The sequence below is a fragment of the Lissotriton vulgaris genome, chromosome 7 (assembly GCF_964263255.1).
Source record: "Lissotriton vulgaris chromosome 7, aLisVul1.2, whole genome shotgun sequence".
NCBI lineage: Eukaryota > Metazoa > Chordata > Amphibia > Caudata > Salamandridae > Lissotriton > Lissotriton vulgaris.
In genome coordinates this window covers 130,524,723-130,548,102 of record NC_141695.1, presented here as the reverse complement: position 1 = coordinate 130,548,102, position 23,380 = coordinate 130,524,723, and the positions used below count along the sequence as shown (strand labels likewise).

The window sequence follows — 23,380 nt, the reverse complement described above, 5'->3', positions numbered from 1 at the left end:
CGGGGCGGGCTAGGTATGAGGACAACAACAACAAAATGGAGGGCGCTTGGGGGAATAGGCAAAAAGATCAGCAAAGTCGCGCTGGCAATGTAAAATTACAAAATATGCAAAGCGGCATACAAAGCGCACAGCAGCCAATTCAATCAGCACAGTTAGCAGCACAAAGCGTTCTGAAACGATACCGGAGCCAAAGGGAGCGACCACTCGGCTGGGAAGCGTAGAGTGAGTCACGGCGCTTCCAGGTAACGGAGCGCTCTTCAAGTCTGTGGGAGGGCGTCTCAGCTGGGAGGCGGGGGCGGGCTAGGTATGAGGACAACAACAACAAAATGGAGGGCGCTTGGGGGAATAGGCAAAAAGATCAGCAAAGTCGCGGCCTCCTCCAAGAGTGCAGACACTCCCGCACGACTGCGGGCCTCTGCCAGGAGTGCAGAGACTTCCCCACCACTGCGGGCCTCTGCCAGGAGTGTAGAGACTCCCCCATGACTGCTGTGCCTCCACCACCAGTGCACAGACTGCCCCACGACTGCGGGCCCGTTTCATGAGTGTGGAGACTGCTCCAGGATTGCGTGGCCTTTGCCATAAGTGTGGAGAGTGCCCCATGACTGTGAGGCCTCTGCCACAAGTGCAGAGACTGCCCCACGACTGCGGGGCACCTGCCACAGGTGCACAGACTGCCTTATGACTGCAGGGCACCCGCCACAAGCGCAGAGTCTCCCGCATAACTTCGGGGCCTCCGCCACAATTGCACAGACTGCATCATGCTGCGGGCCTCCGCCATGAGTACACGGTATGCCTCATGACTGCAGGGCCTCTTCCACTAGTGCAGCGACTCCCCCGCAAGTTTTGGGCCTTCCCAATGATTGCACAGACTGCCTCGTGACTGCAGGCCTCCGTCACAAGTACACGGATTGCCTCATGACTGCGGGGCCTCTGTTACGAGTGTGGAGACTGCCTCATGACTGCGGGGCATCTACCACAAGTGCGAAGACTGCCTCAGCACTGCAGGTCCTCCACCACAAGTGCGGAGACTGCCCCATGACTGTGGGGCTTCCATCACAAGTGCAGGGGCCCTATGTGAAAAGGGTAATGTTTAATTAGGAATACGAATCTTAAATATGCCCTGCTGTTCAATTTTGTGTGATCCAATTTCCAGATGCCTAGTGCCACCCTAACTCTAGCTCATTGAACAGATAGCCAGGATTGCCAACATATGGGATATTCACATAGTTTAACTGAGACTTCGCTACGGCACCTCTATGTATATGTTGACAAAAAAGAGAAATATTCTCTCTTAAATGTGATAGCTGAAAATGACAACTTCCATCAACCTGGCAAGTCACATAAAAGTGTCCCTCTAGTAGCACATCCATGTCTTTCACAGATCTTTGGTCTCATGAACTGTCCGGGAATGTCGGGGAGAGTCCAAAACATAGACTTGAACCCAACTGCACCTCCCCTACCTGTGGCACTGAGCGTGTGATCTTGTTCAATCACAGAAGCTAAGCAAAGTCTGGCCTAGTTAGTTCTTGGAGACCTCCTGGGAAGAACAGGAGCTGTAGGACAGTTATGCAAATGACTTCTCCCCAGACCTAGCCTTGATAATGTCCCAGAACTAACGAAAAAGCGTGTAACCGGTTTACATCACAAGAAGCGACGAAATGCCCTGTTTGGGTGATTCGTGCGCGTTACCAAGTTAAAGCATTTATTCAAGCCTAGGGCCTCTACTTTTCCCTCGGTTAATACAAGTGTTATGCAAATAATTTTCAATTTTTAGTTGCCTTTATAGAAAATAAATGATTGGGCCATGTAGAATAGTAATTTACTTTTTTGAATATTTGTATCTGAAATTATACCAATCTTGTTGTAATATTCATAGATTTGAGTGATGCTCCAGTTTGGACTTAAATACTCCATCTAACCAGAGCACCTGCAAACACGTGGGGAGAGCTGGGAGCAGCTGATTAACACCCTTAGGTGGAAGAGTGCTTGTTAGGGGTAGCTACCTAAATGCATTATTAAACACAGCTCTACAACCGGCCCCACAGTCATCACTGTAACAGTGTTTGACTTCATCTAGGCACTGAACTATTCCAACATCCCAGTAGACTAATCTATTTAGTGAATATTCGATTGATGCTAATCAGGAGCTGTATGCCACTGTTGTCTGACTCAGCCTGTGGTGTGTTGCTTGAGCTGTATGCCACTGTTGTCTGACTCAGCCTGTGGTGTGTTGCTTGAGCTGTATGCCGCTGTTGTCTGACTCAGCCTGTGGTGTGTTGCTTGAGCTGTATGCCGCTGTTGTCTGACTCAGCCTGTGGTGTGTTGCTTGAGCTGTATGCCGCTGTTGTCTGACTCAGCCTGTGGTGTGTTGCTTGAGCTGTATGCCGCTGTTGTCTGACTCAGCCTGTGGCGTGTTGCTTGTTCTTTTTGTGCTTAGTGGTCACTAATTACCTCAAATGGTGATGAAAACTTGTAATCAAAACAATTGGAATTGGGATTAAATATAACGCGAAATTGTTACCAAAGTTGTTGCATGAATAAACTGTTGTTTAATTTAGTTGTACTGTAATTTACTGAAGCAATGCAATTACAATTAATTGGGGGTTAAAGTTAGGGTGAAAGTTACATTGACATTGAAACATTCGACTACAATTTAATTAAAAATACCTTAATTTAATAAAGTGATACATTTGTTCCAGCATTGGATTTAGAATAAGACACAGTTATTTTAATAACATGTCATTGAATTATAGCAACGTTGAGATGAGGATTGAAGTTAGAATAAGATAACTTGATTGGTTAATGTAATTTTATTTAGGAGATAGGGCCAGATTCACAAATGTGATCTTACCCCTGTATGTAAATTCACCATTTTTGGGATTCGCAGAGGAATTTTACGATTTGTATCTTTATGAGTGCATAGGCTCTGCACATACAACGTCATAAAGATACTACGGGTAAGATATTTATGTGAATTGCAAAAAATCGGAAATTAACTCTAAAGCGTAAATGTATCTTTTGTGAATCAGGCACTTACATTGGTTCAATTAAATGAATTAATAACAGAATTAAAGAAATGCTTAGAATTATGGTTACGTTCACGGTTGGGCTGAGACAGATTGAATTTAAAGGGAACAAGTACATTTCATTTTAGTTTTCGGGATGGAGGAAGAAATATATCTAGTATGGAAGTGGGATCTTTCAAGGGACCTGGGATTTCAGTTTGGACCTTGTCTGTTTTATTTTATTTTCCTTCCCTGATTTCATTATATATTCAGCCCAGAATCACAAAAGGCATGCCTGTAAGTAATTGACACAAGTTTGTCATGTTTTTATATATTCCAAAGCAGTTTTAGTTGAGGAATTAATCCGGGATGACTAGATTAAAGACAGAGGTAGAAAATCTAATATCTGAGGGATGGTTTGTGGGGGGGGGGCATCACTTTCAAAGGAGCTACGATTCTCTGCTTTAATGTTAAAGGTAGGTGCTGCACATCTGAGAAATACACAAGACAGACACATGCTTGTCCGCACTTACATACCCAAAGAGTTGCACACATGCACACTCCCTGATGGACACGCTTACAGACACAGTGCTTCAGACACACTCAAGTGGGTTGCGCCTATCTTCTGTGGCATAGTTTCTTACTGTGTTGTGTTTGCAGGTGGGTTGCTTGAATGTAGTGATGTTGGTTGTTCAAGGGATGTTAAATGAAGCAGAGGTTATGATGTGCACACACACACACACACAGACACACATTCGCCCACACATGCATACATGCGCTGGTTCACCCATTCCCCCTGATCTTGTTTCTGCTCGAGCCTTGTGTGTGGTTGTGCTGGTTTCATGGTTGTGCAAGAGTTGTGCCTGCACTGGAGTTATTGATGCACAGAAAGGTCTCAATGCCTCAGTGCAGGAGACAGGCTGAAGGCTGCTTTGCATGAACTGAGGCTTGTTCCCCTTTCTCTTGGCTTCACAGTACCCCCCAGGAACCTCACATTGAACGGAGTGCGATGCCCCCTGTGTTATGCTGAAAACACCCTGACCTGCAAGACGAATAATGTATTCCAGATGTGCACCGGCCTGGAGACAAAGTGCATGGACTTTGGAGGGAAGGTTCATAAATTTGGTAAGTCACCTCACTCTGCTGCCAGGGTGTGCCCAGGAGGCTTACTCAAGAGGAAAATGCGACTAAGAGGGGGTTGGGATTGGCCTTGTGTGGAGTGTGGTGGCCTGTGCGGTGCCTTCCATACAGGAGAGATGGAGGCTATGTCTTACACCGGTGAATTGCAGCCTTTACGTCTCCTGATCACCTATAATTACAACATGTGACACTTGTTGACCCATATCACTATCAAAGGAGAGAGAGAGGACTAGGTAGCTAGTCCGTTTCCCCAGGGTTTTATATGTGAAATCAATTAGGACTAGCCTATTTGTGAATTAACATAGACTCAAGACTGTAAGACAGGGTGCAAACACTTTTGTTTGTTCATGAAACCCTCACCCACCAACCTGGTTGGTGGCATGCTTCATCATCGGGCCCACCCAGTGAAACCGAGTGTGTCCCGGGTTGTGCTTTGACGCCTGAATACAGCGGAGCAGGTATGTTTCTGAGTGTGCATTGTAGTGACGTGTAGTTGAAAGTTTTAAAGTTATACAGGGATCCCAGTACCCGAGGGTAAATTATATTTTAATAACTGAGTCACTGTTAGTATTAAAAAAAAGGGTGTTGGATGTTATAGGAGTGTTAATTAGGGTCTCCTACATCCAGGTGTGGTCTACATGTTTCAGCCAGGCCTTTTTGATCAAAACTGGCTTTCCTCAGGACCATAGTGTGTAGGTGCAAGTTACTTAATTTTAAGTGATTGTGTAATTTTGAAAATGTGTAGCACTCGCTAAGGTGCTTTATATGTGTTAGGGGGATTCCCTCTTAGAGCATTAGTTGGCTTGTTGCCAAATTAGCCCCATGGAGTAGTCTGGCAGAGGAGTGAACCGAAATTTTCAGTCAGTGTCTGTGTTGAACCTCTTGTTGTCTCTGCGGCCTCCATAAGTATTCAAATATAATTTACCCTCGGTATTGGGATCCCTGTATAGCTTTTAAACTTTCACCTTCACGTCACTACACTGCACACTCAGAAACATACCTACTCCTCTGTATTCAGGCGTCGAAGCACTCCCTGGACACACTCGGTGTCACTGGGTGGGCCCGATGATGAAGCATGCCACCAACCAGATTGGTGGGTGAGGGCTTCATGAACAAACAAAAGGGTTTGTAACCTGTCTTACAGTCTTGAGTCTATGTTAATTCACAAATAGGCTAGTCCTTATTGAGTTCACACTTGTTGACCCATGACATAGATACCGAGTGCACAAGTCTGACCTGGCACCTCTTTCACACGGACACAACTTCTACCATAATAACTTGTGTGAGATATCATTTGTTCGCGTCATCCAGCTCTCACAGATTCCAACAACAGTATGGAATATCACTTTCATGATCAGAACATTATTCACAGAGTTCATTCACCAGCATGGAATAACTGCTCAGACACCATGTTAGACTCTATATATAATGCCTATAGCTATGGGTGCTGAAAGTTCTGATGTTTCACCCTACAAGCTTCATGCAATGTTTCTCAAAAAGTTGGAATCGCCCAAAAAGGTCAAGGAAAATAATACAAGCTTTGTGGAAAAATAACAGTTCCTGTGTGATCAATTTTCTTTCTAAAACGTTTTTGCGTGAAAATACTTTACCGAAAAAAAATATTTTTTGCATGTATTTTCACCTGCAGGTGATCTTTCCAAGTTTCCAACTTTTTCAAAGTGCAAAGCTGTAAATTTTGTATAAGTTCACGGTTGACTTTTTAAAACATGAATAGTTGCATATTTATAAATTAATCCCAAAGAATCCAGTAAAGAAAAGAGAAAGATGCCTAGATGCAACTTGAGCAACATTATTGACTGTGTCTGAGGCAGCTGGTAACTCAAGAGGCATAGAACGTTTGGGAATGCCACACTTATTCACAAAGGCATTATGAGTAAGTGTTATCAGAATTTACATAAATCTCTGACTTGCCCCAAAACATATGTCAAATAAATATTATACGAATTTTCACGGAATAGTCAAACAGTTAGTACAAACAGAAAAGACTGTGCCTTCTTTGCATTTTTACTAATGAGGATTTTGAGTTGATTTACAAAGACCTGTCAGAGTATGTAAACGAGTACTACCTGTACTTGTAGATGCTTTTTGTGAGTCGGCCACGTGCTTTGCCCTATTCCATGTACATTTATACAGTGTTGGAAGGGAAGTCCTATTATATAGCGGGTGTTGGTTGGGGGCCTGAAACAGACTAAATACATTGTCAGAGGATAGCCATTTTTAGGTCGATCCTGGGTAGCGCATGCGCTGCAAGGCATGCTGTATTGGAGTATGGACTAGAAGCCCCGCACGCTCTCCACCCATTTTTGTCATTGGCTTGTGTCATTGTCCTTAGTAAATGCTGGCTTCTGTTTCGTTAATAGTCATGTTAGTCCCGCCTTGGTACCGCCTTGTCTTCATTTGTAACCTCCCATGAGGATAGGCCCTAATACTTTGGTTTTAACATGGTACGTCTTATTTAGTCTGTAAGCACTATTTTCTTTACTGAGTTTCTCTTTGCAGGCACAACATGCTTTCCTGCAACATTCAGTGCACCATGCACGCTTTCACTTTCCAAGCAGCTCTGGACGATGGCGGCCGCTTCTTTGAAATGCAATAGGTCTTGCATTTACAAGAGTTTGAGATATTGGAATGGAAAAACTACAGTCCTGACTCTCGTAGTAACTACTTACGGGCTCTCGCTGATTATAAGCAAGCGATTATAGCCAGGAAGTCCGAGTTCTACGAAGAGAGGATTTCATCAGCCACGAACCCTCAGAAAGAAGTCTTCCGAGTCCTTACGGAGCTCAGGAAGAACAAGGAACAGTCCCCGGACTTTAGACAGGAGGATTGTCAGAAGTTCCAGGACTTTTTCACCAACAAAGTCATTGACTTGGTCACTGAAATGGCGGCAACCTCGCAAATTGACTGTCCACCGGTGGATGTCCCAGCCAGACTGCCAATTACAATCCCGCTTTCTAATCTACCCTTGATCACTAAGGATAGTTTAGTCTCCCTCACGGGACGGGTTAAGTCCGGTTCTAGGTCGGACCCATGCCCACCTGAAGTGTTTAAACTTGCACTCCCGGGCATTGAGGATGACGTGCTGAGTCTCCTGAACCTTTCTTTACAAACTGGCCAAGTGCCATCGGCCTTCAAGGAAGCTCGTCTGATTCCCTTGTTAAAAAAACCAGGGGCAGACGCAAAATGTCTGAAGAACTTCAGACCAATTTCCCAGCTACCATTCCTGGCGAAGGTTCTGGAGCAGCATGTCCTTATCACCCTCTCTGAACATCTGGAAAGTAACATGCTGCTAGAACCGAACCAAGCAGGCTTCCGCACGAACCACAGCACGGAGCTGGTGATGTTGTCAATCGTGGATGAACTTAGGAACAGAGCAGACAAGAAAATCCCGGGGGCCCTGGTGCTGTTGGACCTCTCCGCGGCATTTGATACTGTGTGTCATGAACAACTACTGTCGCGGATGAGGGATATCTGCATTCAGGGCATAGCACTGGCATGGTTCACATCCTTTCTTCAAGGGAGGACGCAGAAAGTGCAATTGGGTGACATGCTTTCTACCGCAACCTCGATCACTTGCGGGGTCCCACAAGGGTCGGCTCTGTCACCCCTATTATTCAATATATACCTGCAGCCTTTGATTCGGATGCTTAATCAAATGGACTGCCAGGTATATAACTACGCAGACGACACCCAGATTATTATCCAGCTGGAGGATAGCCAGAATGCCTTTACCAGACTGCAAAACATTCTGAGAAGCACAGCCAACTGGATGTCCGGCAACTCCCTAAAAATCAACCCGGACAAAACCGAGGTGTTGCCGATTACCATCGCTGGCAACCCTTGGTGTGATCGTTTCTGGCCTGGGGAGTTGGGCACGCCGCCAGAACCGGCGGAGGTGGTTAAGAGTCTGGGCATCCAGGTGGACAGTAAGCTGTCCATGAAAAAGCAAGTTTCAGCTGTGGTGGGCTGTTGCGTCGGCCTCCTTCGCCAACTTAGGAAAGTTTCCCCGTTGCTTTCTTTTTCCACCTTAAGGAGCGCGGTTTCTGCAATGATTTTGGCCAGGCTGGATTATGGCAATTCATTGTATATAGGACTCCCACAGGGCCTCTTAAATAGAATGCAGACGGTTATGAATGATGCTGCTAGGCTCATCTTCAAGAAACCAAGGAGTACCCAGGCATCCCCCCTCCTGCGGGAACTCCATTGGTTGCCAGTGAGGCAGAGATTAATGTTCAAGGGGCTCTGCATTGTACACAAGGCGCTTCATGGCAGAGCACCCACCTATTTGAAATCTCGTCTGTCCCTTTACAAACCAGGGAGGGCGCTTAGATCTGCTGACTCTATTTTTCTGGTTCAGCCACGCTGTAGACTGACTACTGTGGGTTGACGCGCTTTTTCACATACTTTGCCAGCTATGTGGAATAAATTACCGCTGAAACTCCGCAATGAAAAGAAACTAATGCCTTTCCGCAAACAACTAAAAACTGTGCTTTTCCAGCAAGCGTGGGGGTGGCCTTTAAATGTAATTCTGATGCATCTTTTATTGTCTAGCTGATCCTAACAAAGCGCTTAGAGACCCCTGGGTTATAGGGCGCTATATAAGTCACAATAAATAAATAAATAAATAAATAAATGACAATGCCTTTTATTTATGTGTTAATTATCAAAACAGATCAATAAGAGGCATTGTCATTTACAATGCCAATAGCTTGAAGTATCACAAAAGCAAGACCTATTGCATTGCAAATGCTTTTTTAGGCTTTCCTTCTAACTATGTTTTGAGAAGCAGCTGTTCCTCAAGACACTGAACAGAAGCCAGAAGCTCTCATGGGAGGTCGTACTTGACACAGTTTTCTTCCTCCCCTCACACCATGCCTTTCTGAAGGGCATGATGTGAGGGCTGGAGGTAGGTGTAGAGTGACCTCTCCACCAAAGTGTCTCTGCTATATCTCTCCATGTCTGGGATGTCTCTGTCCTCTCAGCTCCTGCCTAACTAGCCTGATCTGAGTCTTAGGGATATGCCATTTCCAAGGGCTGCTTCTGCTAACAAGGAGGTGAGGTACTGGGAATATATGTGGCAATAATCATACAAGTGGTAAAGATGTGTTTCACATTCCAGAGATACCTGCCACTTCCCAACACATTCCTTTCAGCGGTGCCTGGCACAGGTAACCTTGGAGGAGTGAGGCTGGGCGTGGCAGGGGGGAAGTCGACAGACGAAAAAATAGGTATTATTCATTTATTTATCTAATTATACCCATTCTGTCGTCTGTCAACTTACCCCCTCCTACCCTGCCCTTCCCCACTACCTCACAACGCTTACCTGTGCCAGCCGCCACTTATTACTTTACCAGTGTCACAGAAATGGCCAGGATCCCATTATTTTGACCCACAGACAAAGCTGCCCAAGAGGTGATCCACAATCATACCATAAAGAAGCTAATAAGGTCAAGGGAGAGTGGGCTAACTCTAGACTTCCATCACGAGTGCCAGGAGGGCTCGTCTTCTGGTGTTTGTAGTTCTCACAGTCACTGTGAACAGGTAGAACATATACTTTTTTCACAACAGAAGGGAGCCAGGAGCAGCCCTGGTAACCCCAATAGTACACACAAACCCCCTTGGCTTGCAGGCTCCTTAGCATGGATCTGGTTGGTGCAGACATTTAAAGATATGTTTTATATCAAATCCATGTATTATCAGCCCCCAAAAATGTATCAGCAAACATCAAGGCACAATCAATTTCATTAAAAAAATGGGGACGCAGCTACCTAATGACCCTGATAAGGGGGAGGGTTGCTGCTTGAGCAGGGGAGATTGTGGACTAGATCCTGCCTTCCCACATTTGGTCAGGTCCTTCCTATAAGGCTGGAAGCTATGAACCTTCTGGGTCCCTCCCACTAGGATTAATGTTGACTTCCTTTACACGAACATTACTGGCCTTGAATGCCCTTGAAATATCCTTGACCAGGCATAACCCACCCCAGACAAGCTACCTGGTCCTACCATGCCCTCGACTGTCCCTTCCTTCCACCCAGTCTTCTTTCAATAAGAGTCAGAGACCCTGGGTAGAGGTAGGAGATTCAATTTTATTAATACATCATGAGATGGTTATAAATCGCCATGACAATAATCGATCATTGATATACGTCATAAATCATGCAAGAATGTCAGCATAAATCCATTCTACAGTCATAAATCAGTGGTCCCCAGCCTTAAGTTAGTTTTGCAACACCATAAATCATCTTTGACTACACCATCCTAAACAGGTTCCTATGCAATCGCTGGGCGTGAAGGCCCCTTGGGTTGCACGCAGACTCTTCTAGGCTTCCCTCTTTTAGGTTTCCAGGGGCAGGGAAGTCACACCCTCCGCCATACAGTCTTTAGTGTGGGCTTTCCTGGTTCAAGGTAGTACTAACTGCCAAAGGGTAGCAGTGGGATGCGTATGTTTTCTGCTTCCACCCCCCAAAAGCAGTGCGTAATTCTTGGAGCCCTCCAATGGGATTGCCATGCTACCCTGATGGCCCGGCTTCAGTTCCGTGTCTCTCTCTCTTTCTTTTTTAACAAAGTTTTATACAGCGCAAACTTCACCTGAAGGTATCTAGTATCAGAGCGCTTTACACAAGCACCAGTTGCATTACATGAAGATACGTTCATTAGGTCCAGCCTCCACCTGTTGTAAGTCTTCTGTGGGCTTTTGGCAAATGCACTGATTGCCAATGGTTGCTATCTGTGGCATTCATAAATTCTGGCTTGTTATTGGTGCTTTTGTGCAAATTTCCCTACTTTGTGTGCAGAGTTCCCTCCTGGCAATGTCACTCTGAGGACATTTTGATTGGCTGTTACACTGTACAGTGTGTGATGGCCCCTCACCCTATCCGGACATTGCAGTCATTTTCATAGCTTGTTTAACATCTAGCTCCATTTGTCCCACCCCCTCCCTGGCCTGTCTCCCGTCCTTCTTTCAGGTTCTCCCGCAAACCAGAGCTGCTGCCAGTGTGGTGGCGTTTTCTAAAATTAATTTGTTCAGACTCTGCTGCACTTTACCGGCATCTTTTTCAACAAATACAGCCGACAGAAAGTAAATTAAATTTTGTATCGCTTTGTTTGCCTACAGTTGGCAGGGCATGCTCAGTCGTGAGTTTCTTACTCACTTTGCCACTGGATTCAAGATACCCTGGCTGATGAGGGTTATGAACCCGAAACCGGTCCCAGGATGCCTATTTCCGGTCCAGGGAAGACATGGCTTGGCAGTTTGGGCTGTACTGTTCCCATGAGGCACAGGGCCAGACTGATTTGCATTTGGCCATGTCTGAACTGGGGTGGCGGAGTGAGCTAAAGAATGGTGATGGATTAAACCCAGATCAGTTAACTGGGGGCGAGTGTTTGATTTTCTCAAATGCTCTGTCCATCATCCCCTTTTGTATCACTTTGTTCGCCTCAAGTTGGCAGGGTATGCTCAGACGGAGGTCCCTTGCTCACTTTGCCACTGGATTCAAGATAGCCTGGCTGATGAGGGTTATGAACCAAAAACGGGTCCCAGGATGCTTGTTTCCGGTCCAGGGAAGACATGGCTTGGCAGTTCGGGCTGGACTGTTCCCATGAGGCACAGGGTCAGACTGATTTGCATATGGTCATGTCTGAACTGGGGTGGCGGAGTGAGCTAAAGAAGGGTGATGGATTACACACAGATCAGTTGACTGGGGGTGAGTGTTTGATTTGCTCAAACACTCCGCCCATCATCCACTTTTGTATCGCTTTGTCTGCCTCAAGTTGGCAAGGTATGCTCAGACGTGAGTTCCTTGCTCACTTTGCCACTGGATTCAAAATAGCCTGGCTGATGAGGGTTATGAACCCGAAACCGGTCCCAGGATGCTTGTTTCCGGTCCAGGGAAGACATGGCTCGGCAGTTCGGGCTGGACTATTCCCATGAGGCACAGGGTCAGACTGATTTGCATATGACCATGTCTGAACTGAGGTGGCAGAGTGAGCTAAAGAATGGTGATGGATTAAACCCAGATCAGTTGACTGGGGGTAAGTGTTTGATTTGGTCACACGCTCCGTCCATCACCCCCTTTTGTATCACTTTGTTCGCCTCAAGTTGGCAGGGTATGCTCGGACGGAGGTCCCTTGCTCACTTTGCCACTGGATTCAAGATAGCCTGGCTGATGAGGGTTATGAACCCAAAACCGGTCCCAGGATGCTTGTTTCCGGTCCAGGGAAGACATGGCTCGGCAGTTCGGGCTGGACTGTTCCCATGAGGCACAGGGTCAGACTGATTTGCATATGACCATGTCTGAACTGAGGTGGCAGAGTGAGCTAAAGAATGGTGATGGATTAAACCCAGATCAGTTGACTGGGGGTAAGTGTTTGATTTGGTCACACGCTCCGTCCATCATCCCCTTTTGTATCACTTTGTTCGCCTCAAGTTGGCAGGGTATGCTCGGACGGAGGTCCCTTGCTCACTTTGCCACTGGATTCAAGATAGCCTGGCTGACGAGGGTTATGAACCCAAAACCGGTCCCAGGATGCTTGTTTCCGGTCCAGGGAAGACATGGCTTGGCAGTTCGGGCTGGACTGTTCCCATGAGGCACAGGGTCAGACTGATTTGCATATGGTCATGTCTGAACTGGGGTGGCGGAGTGAGCTAAAGAAGGGTGATGGATTACACACAGATCAGTTGACTGGGGGTGAGTGTTTGATTTGCTCAAACACTCCGCCCATCATCCACTTTTGTATCGCTTTGTCTGCCTCAAGTTGGCAAGGTATGCTCAGACGTGAGTTCCTTGCTCACTTTGCCACTGGATTAAAAATAGCCTGGCTGATGAGGGTTATGAACCCGAAACCGGTCCCAGGATGCTTGTTTCCGGTCTAGGGAAGACATGGCTCGGCAGTTCGGGCTGGACTATTCCCATGAGGCACAGGGTCAGACTGATTTGCATATGACCATGTCTGAACTGAGGTGGCAGAGTGAGCTAAAGAATGGTGATGGATTAAACCCAGATCAGTTGACTGGGGGTAAGTGTTTGATTTGCTCACACGCTCTGTCCATCATCCCCTTTTGTATCGCTTAGAAAGTAAATTAATAGCATAGCTGCACCACTTCAAGCAGAGTGTGGAGGCTGGGGGGTCATCTCCAGGGTTTCCCTACAAGAATGAGCCAGGAGGCAGGATGACAAGTCTCTCTGTTTCTCCGCTACCCGAGTGGATTTCGGTGTAAAAATGGAGCTATTGCGCCATCCAACGTGCAGTGATTACTTACGTCAGTGAGCACAAACATGGAGCAGATTAGCGCATGCATGGGGCCTCTCTGCTTCTTGTCACAGACACTGAGGGGCTTATTTTGCGGAAGGGAAAGCTTTTTAGTGAACAACATCAGTAAGTGCCTCGCTGGCTCGGCACTCTGCAGCTCAGCGAATCCTTTTCACCTGGTGTTATGTTTATCTGGCTCGCAGGGGTGGAGCTAAACATTCAGCTGAGTTGTGTGCGCCCTGCTGCTAAACTATCCCCCAGCGTCGCTCTCTGGAACTCGGGTTGGTGCGCACCACATAAGAGTATGTCATCACATTCCATCTGATAGAAATATGCATCATTCATGTTTTGTTAGTCACTTATTTAGCTCACCCTATGTAACTTGTTTGCTTGCAATATGATAAAATGTGCATAATTCATTTTTTAGGTCGTGACTAGATAGCGCGCATGTGCTGCTCTGTGAGACTTTATCTAGGGGCTTCAGAAAGCTCACCACACACTTGTGCGTGTGATTTTATTTGTGTCATAGGCTATTGGGCTTTGTGTGCGTCTTCCTAAGAAAGACAGCACGCCATTGGGCAAAGGCAGGCGCATTTACCACCTTTCCCTAGCCCACGGCCTATTGCTTGCGGTTACCTGCGGGCCACATCTATTTTCAATTATCGTGCTCAGATGTGTGCACGATAATGCAAAACTGATGTCTCCCTCTGGCGCGCACGTGCTCACCACTCGCATGGTTGGCTGGTGTTTGGTCCGGGCATGGGGACTGCGTGAACGTCCGAAGGCGCTTAGGGGACTGCTTGCTGTTTAAGCCTTCGTGTTATGCACTGTGCGTTTTAAGCAACATTTTTAGCATACATTTCTGTCATACCTTTGGGGTTTATACCTTTCAGCAATGCTTGTTAAGCCTCTTATCATGGCTGGTCGGAACCCAGCTAGGGCACGCACAGAATGTGGAATGTTTTCTGAAACCTTTTATTGTTCCAGCAGCATAAAAATAACAATTTGGCTTGAGGGATCCCAGCTCAGGGGTATCCCATATGAGCCCTGATATACAATGCTCAGATACGTGTACTCAGGGGTACAGCTCTAGTGGTCCCCAATATTCTGCCACTGAGGGCAGTAGGTGTTTGTTTTCAAATGTCCATGTCAACATGCCAAACTAGTGCTTAAAACCCTTTTCAACTGAGCGCACAGTAATCTCGATGCGGACAGATGGTAATAGCATGTAATCCTGTAATTTGTGCGACTACCATTGCTCAGCAGAACTGACCTTGACATTTCACCTGCCCAAAGCAGGTGAAGTGGCTGTGTGATAATCTGTAGACAAATGCAGAATAATTTACAGGAATCGATGCGGAAGTGCCGTCTCCACCACGTTATTCCTTATTCCTTATGTGCCCCTTGTGTATCAATCTATGATCTCCTGGTAATATCCAGACACTGTTTTATCACTATCCCAGCTTTCAGTAATGCCAGATGCTCTGTTATTACCCAGGGATGCTTGTGATAGACCTCAAAAAGGCAACAACGAATGCCCTTTCAAATATCTGATCAAGGCGATGCTAACCAGAGAGTGAATTATTATTTGGGGTAAGCATTAATCCCCCCCCCCCCACCAAGGAATAATGATGCTAACATGTCAGAGTAAAAACCAAAGTCCCTTGATTATATAAAGCTAATCCCACGCGTAGCTATGGCACAGAGCAGACAGTCTTAAATTAGGGAAGTGTGCCAAAATGTTTGTGCACTGCCAAAACAGTGATAAAGTCAAAACAGCAAACAATAAAAATCTCAAGCCAAATTTGGAATCAGAGTAAATGTTCATAAAAGAAATGATACCAAATGGACAAAATTCAATAGGAGGAATTGAAGATATGAATTGTTGAAATTTTCAGTGAATATTGCACTAAAAAGCACACTGCTTAAATGATAGTCTATGGAAGTATTAGAATAGGACCTATATTCAATTTCAGACTGACCACAATTGAGGTCATGGATTGGATACACCGAGACAGTTTGCCCTGGTCAAAAATGTTATCTTCTGAGACAGAGAATAATTTAGAGATCAAAGTACATTATCTACTCTCTCAGAGTAATCACATTCTGAATTTATATATTTCCATTATCCCAGTGGTTATCGCTGAACATTGTCAGGAGCCCTGTCAATGTATTAAAAATTTGGCAGACAACACTGTCAAAATGATAGCACCGTTTGTCAAACTGTTAACATGTTTCCATTTTCTCAAAAGCAAAATCAAAACAAAAACTAATGATCCCAACACAATATCGTTAAGGTCATTAAAAAAATGTCCAGCCCTTTATCATCACATTTTTCATGGCAGTAAGGAAGAGAAGAAACAGGCCATTTGATTGCCCACTCTAAATGGGTTGGGCCATTGAACAGCCAAAGCCCTATCGGGACTTTTTCTGTCGGAGTAGTCTTTGTTGCACACATACTTAAGGTCCAGCTGTCTGTAAATCAGGTGGGTAGGCACACTGTAAACCAGTGCCTTAGTCTTTTTACCACGAACCTCAAAATCCTCCAGGGCAAGCCCCAATCTGTATCTGTGGAAATTGCATTGAAATCGGCCACCTTTGCTGCAAGGTTCCTCTGTTTGCACTAGAGATCTTGGAAGTCCAAATATTTTCGAAGTCCCAACTTTTCAGAGACTGTTGGAGAAGTCCAGCTAGACAGAACCAAGAGTACCAGACCTCAAGTTTAATGCTTCGCCCCCAAATTCAAGCCTGGCAGCTCGCGGGGGCACAGCAGTGGCAGTCTCCAGACAGCCCTATTATGATATGGGTGTTGGGACCAATCAATCAGGGAATTGTAAGCACGTTACTCACCTGCGGGGGTCTCAAGGCGCTTAGGGAGGGAGGTTGCAGATCTGTTTAGCCGATAAGCCAGGTCTTGAGGGTCTTCCTGAAGCTCATTCCAGGTCTTGGCTGCACGATGAAAGAAGGATCTTCCGCCTGCTCTGGCTCTGTGGCTGCACAGGGTTTCGGCCAGTGCGAGGTTGGATTTCGGAGGTTTCTTTTGGGTACGTGGAAGTTGATTCTGTCGTGGAGGTATTTGGGTCCGTTGTTGTGTAGGCATTTGTAGGTGTGAGTGAGGATTTTGAAAGTGACTCTTTTCTACACTGGGAGCCAGTGGAGAATTCGTAAGTGTTGACTGATGTGTTTGTGCCGGGGGATGCCGAGAGCGAGTCTTGCGGCGGTGTTCTGCAGTTTCTGGAGTTTGTGGAGTAGGGACTTGTTGATGCCGGCATAGAGTGCATTGTCATAGTCCAGTCTGCTGGTGATGAGTGTGTGGGTGACTGTCTTCCTTGACTCAGGGGGGATCCACTTGAAGATCTTGTGGAGGATGCAGAGGGTGTTGAAGCAGCTGGATGTGATGGCGTTGACTTGTCGGTTCATGCTGAGTGATGAGTCGAGTGCGATGCAGGGGTTCTTGGTGTGGTCTGAGGGGGGTAGGTGGGCTTCTGAGGGTGGTTCACCACCTGGTACTGTCCCATGCAGAAGGGGTGGTACCGAGGACGAGGACTTCTGTTTTCTCAGCGTTGAGCTTTAGGCAGCTGTTGGTCATCCAGACTGCGACGTCTTGCAATCCTTTCTGGAAGTTGAGTTTGACAGTGTAGGGGTCTTTGGTGAGGGAGAGGATGAGCTGGTTGTCGTCGGCATAGGAGACAATGTTGAGACCATGTTGTCGGACGATGGCTGCGAGAGGGGCCATGTAGATGTTGGACCGTCATAAAAACCGTGGCAAAGAGGAAACAATGTGGGCCCTACAGGGCCCCCTCGTGTCTTATGCCCTGTAGATGCACACGGGGGCACAACATGTGCCCCCCCCATGTACATGCTCACCAGTTTGTGCACAGCATGGAGTTTTCAGTCCATGCAATGCAGAAACTGTTTTTGGCTTTCCCATTGAGGTGCCAATTTTCAGGGCCCCCACCGTGGGAATGCCAAAAACAAAGCCTGCCATTCAGGAGGAAACCCCTAATTTGGTTTGTGGTCTGAGCACGGCTTTGGATGTGCGATGGCTGGGTGGATCTGGCGCCACACTGCCAAAGTCATAATCGGGATCTTAGGGACCAGAACTCACACCATCAGAAGAAACGATCAGGTCCAGTCCATGTCCAGTTGCAACTGATCAGGTGGACACTCCAGGAAAATGCCTCCTGTAACGTGTTATACCCATGGAGTTCTCAAGGGAGGTTATCTAACGGAACTTTAGAGTCCACTTCTTTGTATGGAGTACACGTTGGAGTAGGTCCAGCCCTTCAGATCTCCTCACAGGCCTCAAACAGCAGGTACAGACCTTTTTTGGTTCTTCCACAAATCCAGAAAGTGCACTGAGGAGCTCGTGAAGAGGTCCATATTTTTGCAGTTAAATAGCCAGAGAATGGGGAAGAATCCTGGACACTCAGCAACCAATTGGGAAAAGGTTATTTAGCATAATCCTACCCACACTTTCAGCACAATGTGTTTGCTGTGTTGCAAACTCTCCCAGAGGGTACTATTCAAAATGAATTCAAGATGGCACAGTCCTTCTGCACTTGGAAGGAGTGTGCATGTGAGTGACTGGTGTGTTTGGGGAAAGGAGCAGCCTTCTCTTACAAAGCTACCCCAAAGTGGATCTGGGACCAGCTCCTCCTCCCACTGGGCTCATGTACCTCAGGACCTTGGGCCTAAAGAATAAAAGCAGTAGAGTCAGTTCCTTCCTTAGGTCTTCTCTTACATTAAACTGTGAATGGGTAGCGTTGCCTCTGTTCTTTCCAAATTAATGAAGTCCTTGAACTCCCCAGCTGCCCTGCCTGAACTGATGTGTATCACACTTTCTACTTCCAGTCTATGGTGTTTTTGCTCTGAGATCAGTTTTCACAACTCATTAATGTCAAGCAGTGCAACTCCTGTCAGGATAATGCAAACTAACCTCTGGGAGCTTCGGGAAACGAAAAGGTAACCTTCTAAAAGTTATCTTTGCTAAATATGTATTAAATCTAACTTTACCATCAGATTGGATTTTGTAAAATATCTCTTTATTTACTTTTCGCACAGAAAAACAAACAGTATAACAAACCATCCAAACTGCCGAGGACATGTGCTCAGAACATACAGCAACCATTGCATATGCCTCCCAGAGGCCTGGATCGGAGCACGGTGCCAGTGTAACAGCCAAAGTCTTTTACCTGGTGTCAGCAGTATCTAAACCCAATAGTTTAACTTGTGGCTCAAGCCTGATCCTCACTCCATTAGCAACGTATCTTCTGCGTTTCCTCACTCCCCCTTTTTCCTCACTTCCCTCCAGGGATCCCAGATTCTCACAAATTTGCATGAGCAACCTCTATGCAGGTACAACAGTTTTTCTGCCCCATACACTAATCTGTGCCTTCCTCCCACTTCCATATTGTAGGAAGAGATGGCTCCATCCAGTATTTCAGTAGATCTCTATGTGCCACAGTCGGGGCCAGGTTGCAGAATAGTAGGTCCTAGCGGTCCAGGGTTTGTTTGCCCCATATACCTAATGAGATCAAATGGGGTGTGAGCATCACCTTGTAGCCCTGGACTTCTGATATTCAATCAACCTCCAGTTTTCAGTCTGCCACAAATTTCGTATATTCCTACAATGTATGCATCAGGGTGCCCCTCATCCGACAGCCCCACAGGCATTGTTCGTCTGTTGCCTGACTCATACGGAACAGGTAGGTTTGTATGTAGTATGCACTCTGGACAGTTTTTGATTGGATCAAACAGAATCCCACCTAAACCACAACCTATCTGGGATATTCACATACCTGCCCCCAGTTATCATCTCCAAGTCTTCTCAGATACCTTTCCCATCTCTCTCAAAGGTTCATGTGATGGAAGGCTGTTACTCAAGAGCTAAGAGTAAAGTCAGGACACTGCATGCTCTGTGAGGGAGCTCCCAGCACCCTGTATTCTAGTGGAGACTCCTCTTCCACTACCCCTATGGAGGGCCTCACACTTACCTAATATAAATTGCATCCATCGGTTTCTCAGAAACTGACTCCCTCACTGTTTATATTCAGCTTGCAAATCAGTAAACGAGATCTGTACCTTCCTTCCACATGCAACGCAGTTTTGATATCCCCAATAGGTCCTAGTTTTTATGTCCCTCTAACTCGCACAGACCACGGAGGAGATCCGAGCCACAAAGTGGAGTCTCTATTGTCAGTCTTCCTCATCACCCCGGTGTGCTGGTCGCCCTCTTCATTATGTTGGCCAATGTTGCCATGGGAAAGGGGAGGAGGGGAACTAGATTGAATTTTTAATGAATATTAATGTAGTGGATTAACAATTTCTCTATCTGGTACTAAATCTGAGAGAGCTAAATTGATTTTAATCTATACTCTAGTTTTACTCAAGGACAGTCTGTCCAAAAAGTACAGTGAAACTGTCTTTTTTGGGACTTGTTACTGTAGGGACATGGCACATTATCTTTCTACATCTCGCATTATTAAATACTTGTGGGCTACAAGGCCTACATTGGGATGATTTACTAATATTTATAAGGAAGGTCCTTCCCAAGGTTTGTTAGGTAGCTGGCCCTGCGGGTTAAATTGCAGTAGTTAGGGAGGCCTGAAGCCATGTTTTTCCTTTCATACAAGTGCATGAATCAATAAATGCTGCAGTTCGCAGGTGACATTTAATTTCCCATGCCATAGCTTCTAGACCACATGCTATGGCCTTACTGGTGCAGTTAAACAGGCCTCTCAGGGATTAGCCAAGTTATACATGTTTTAGTGGTTAAAGCACATACACTAGGCACTGGAATGCAGCGCCACAGTGTGCAGAGTCTACAAATCAGGAATAAAATTTAGAATAAAGAAAGGGACATTTTCTCAAACACCCTAATAGAGCTCAGATCCTAACCTTGACCTTTACTTGGAGAAGCCTATTAACAAGTTCTGTTATTTTTTTGCCTCATCCCAATTATTTTCACATGTGTGTGCTATATATTCATGGAAAGGGATTTCACACAGGTTTACTTTCTTCAAAGCATAAATGAGTTCATATCTTACTCAAAGTCTAAAATAAACGTCCTGAAATTTCTTCTGCTACTTACATCTTTACAGACAAATTATCAGCCAACATGCTCGGGAGTGGAGACCTGCCCCAAGCCTTGTGGCTCTTTTCGCATTTTTAGAAAAGGCTAAACTATAAAAACTTTCATGGACTACAACTGAGTTAGGCTCAGGTGGAGTTGGTGTAACTCTGGCCGAGTAAACTTCCTAGGAGGCGCAAGCGACAGTCCCCTTGAACCTGCATTGAAATATCTCAGGTCCATCATCAGGGTCTCAGCAAGTTCACAAAGCTGCATCACTTAAGAAATTCAGCACACTGTGAGAGTAAACCACTTCAACGGATGTACGTATTCCAGTCCAACGTAGTCTTTTTGACCTGCCAAATGCAAGCTCTCCATAAAAATCTGGCTTTCAAAAACAATTATTGTATTTTATGTGTGTTGTCTCTACAATGTCCATCTATATCAACCGATTGTATCTGTAGCTCTATTAAAGCAGGACACAAAATGAACTTGTTGTCTGCACAGAGCAAAACATAAAGGGGCAGATTTACAATTACTGGCGCATCCCTGCATATCAGCAGGGGTGCGCCAGCAATCGTGCGTCGCAGCTCAGCCACCCTGGATGCACCGCATTTACAATGCGGCGCACCTTGGGGCAAAAACGGCACAGATGCGTCACGCATCTGTGCCTTAAAAGCGGAGCATTGCTGGAGTTGCTCCAGCAAGGCTTGGGGGGCTCTATCTCCACAATGCTGCGTCAATCCTTACGCCTGTAGATTTCACTCAGCCACTTTTTGGAGGCGTTCCTGCACCGGAACATCCCCCCCCCCCCCCCCCCCCCACCCCCTTGGGATGGAACGCCTTCTTCTGGCACAGGGCTTTACAACGTGACGCATCTTGGAGATGCGTCACGTTGTAAATACCCCGCACCATGGCGCATCTTTTGCGCCGCTGCTGCGTCACAAAAGTGACGTAACGGCGGTATAAAAGAGGCGCAAGGGGCTTGTAAATATGCCCCAAACTATCTTTGTGTCTGGCATAAGCAGGGCGATGCTCCACAGATTCCTGGTAAATTGAAACATAATGTCTGCTTTAGGTCAACACTCCAGGAGCACCCCAGCCCAGAAGAGTAACTTTGTAGAACTTTGGCCAAGCTCCCCTCTTGAAATGAGCGGATCGGCTACATCATATGATGGAATGTGCCATGAAAAGGGTGTACTTCCACTCTCTTACTATTTAGTGAAGAATATGTGGCATTGTATATGAAATGTAAACTTCTGTGCTTGTGGCATATTTGCTTAGGCTCTGTGGATCTAATGTTGTCGAGATCACACTCTGTAAACTGCACCTTCGATACATGCCTTGACACATCTGTATTTCACTTTGCAGACAAGATTGTGACCGCCGCATCCAAGAATTGTGCCAACAAACAACCATGTGAGGAACCAATGATGTCTTGTCCAGGTGGCCCTATGGTAGAAGTCGAGCACTTCCGCTGCTCAGATGGTCTTGACCATTCCTAAATAAAGGGCACAGGAGCCTCTCCGCGGTTGAGTAGAAGGAATTGCATCGACATTGCCTTTCCATAGCTCATGCTTTCCTTCCAGGATTGATGTCAATACTGTTTGCAAACTATCTAGAACAATTTTCTCATGGACAACCAACAAGCTATCAGATCTCTTGCATATCAAGTCATTTAGAGCAATGTGGTTTGCTTGTTTTCCAGCATTAATTCTACACTAAATTGTAACTAGGCGCTATTGTGGAGCATTATGCAAATCATTCTAATATTGATTTAGTTTAGAGGGGAAACCATCGATTGTCCTTTGTATCACACTGTGTCTAGTTAGTACCTTTCAAGATATGTACAGGAAAAATAATGTTAGAACATTGATATGCTGCCTTGATGGAGAGGAGACGTCATCATAGGTTTGAAGAGGATTTACTGCAGGTGAGGACACTTGATGCCAGTATAGGTAAGAAGCGGGATCTGCTTTTCAGTACACATAAACTTCCTTTCTCATTAAAATTCCATGGGTCCACGTATTTCATTCTGCTGAGTAGCTGTGCGTATTATAAGTCCAATTTTATCATCATCAGAGAAGAGGAGTGGAGCAGCGGCCAGGGTGACTGACTACAGAACCCGGGCGTTCATGCTTCGATCCCTGGCACTGGCGGCAGATCAGCTCAGCACCATGTGACTCGCTTAATCTTCCACATGGCCCCAAGCGCCAAATACTGAACATTTACATCATCATCATTAAAGACAAACGTGGCCATTCAGAAAAGATGGGCAAATGTTCCACCATTCCAGTTCCTGCAGGCTCTTGAACCGGGTACACTTAGGTTACAGACTAAGACTGAGGGTTCCATTAAATCTTTGTTTTGGAGGCATATTTGAAGGGTGATCGCACCTATGCTACCTACAACCTGTTTATCTGAAGCTCCTAGCAGCATCCCAACAGGGTACATGGATGATCTGGGTTGAAATAAATTAATCAATCAATATAAATTGTAAGTAATACAGACCACAACATACACATCAAATATAATTCATCCTCTAAATAGTAAAGTTAAAATATATTGAAAGATAAATATACAGTTAAACAACCTAAGACAAATCTGAAAAGATGACAACTATCATGCGCACCAAAGGGGCTTAATCACAGCTGTTTCTCAGCCTGATGGCAACTTTTAAAAAGCAAAGAACATTAAGAATGTCATCTGGGAGTCAAATGCGTTGAATGCTATTTCTTAAAGTATTTATAAGTTATGTATTCCTTGCAGGTCTCCCAGGGAGTATTTACAAAATATGTTCTAAATACTATTGATGTAATGTCCTTGGTCAGATTGCACCTGAACTGAAATTGCCCAAGGATGCTCAAGTTTATCAGAAAACCTGGCCAGAGTA

General features: G+C 45.7%; 1 protein-coding gene across 1 annotated transcript in view; it reads left to right on the top strand.

Moving 5' to 3' along the window:
• The window catches only part of LOC147700991 (phospholipase A2 inhibitor and Ly6/PLAUR domain-containing protein-like), a 33,474-nt gene extending 10,955 nt beyond the window's left edge, over positions 1-22,519 (top strand). Inside the window, exons 4-5 of the mRNA XM_086928560.1 lie at positions 3,981-4,130; positions 21,859-22,519. Coding sequence (XP_086784686.1) covers positions 3,981-4,130; positions 21,859-21,992 — 284 coding nt within the window. The 3' untranslated portion in view covers positions 21,993-22,519. The remainder of the gene's footprint in view (positions 1-3,980; positions 4,131-21,858) is intronic.
• The last annotated feature ends 861 nt before the right edge of the window (positions 22,520-23,380 follow it).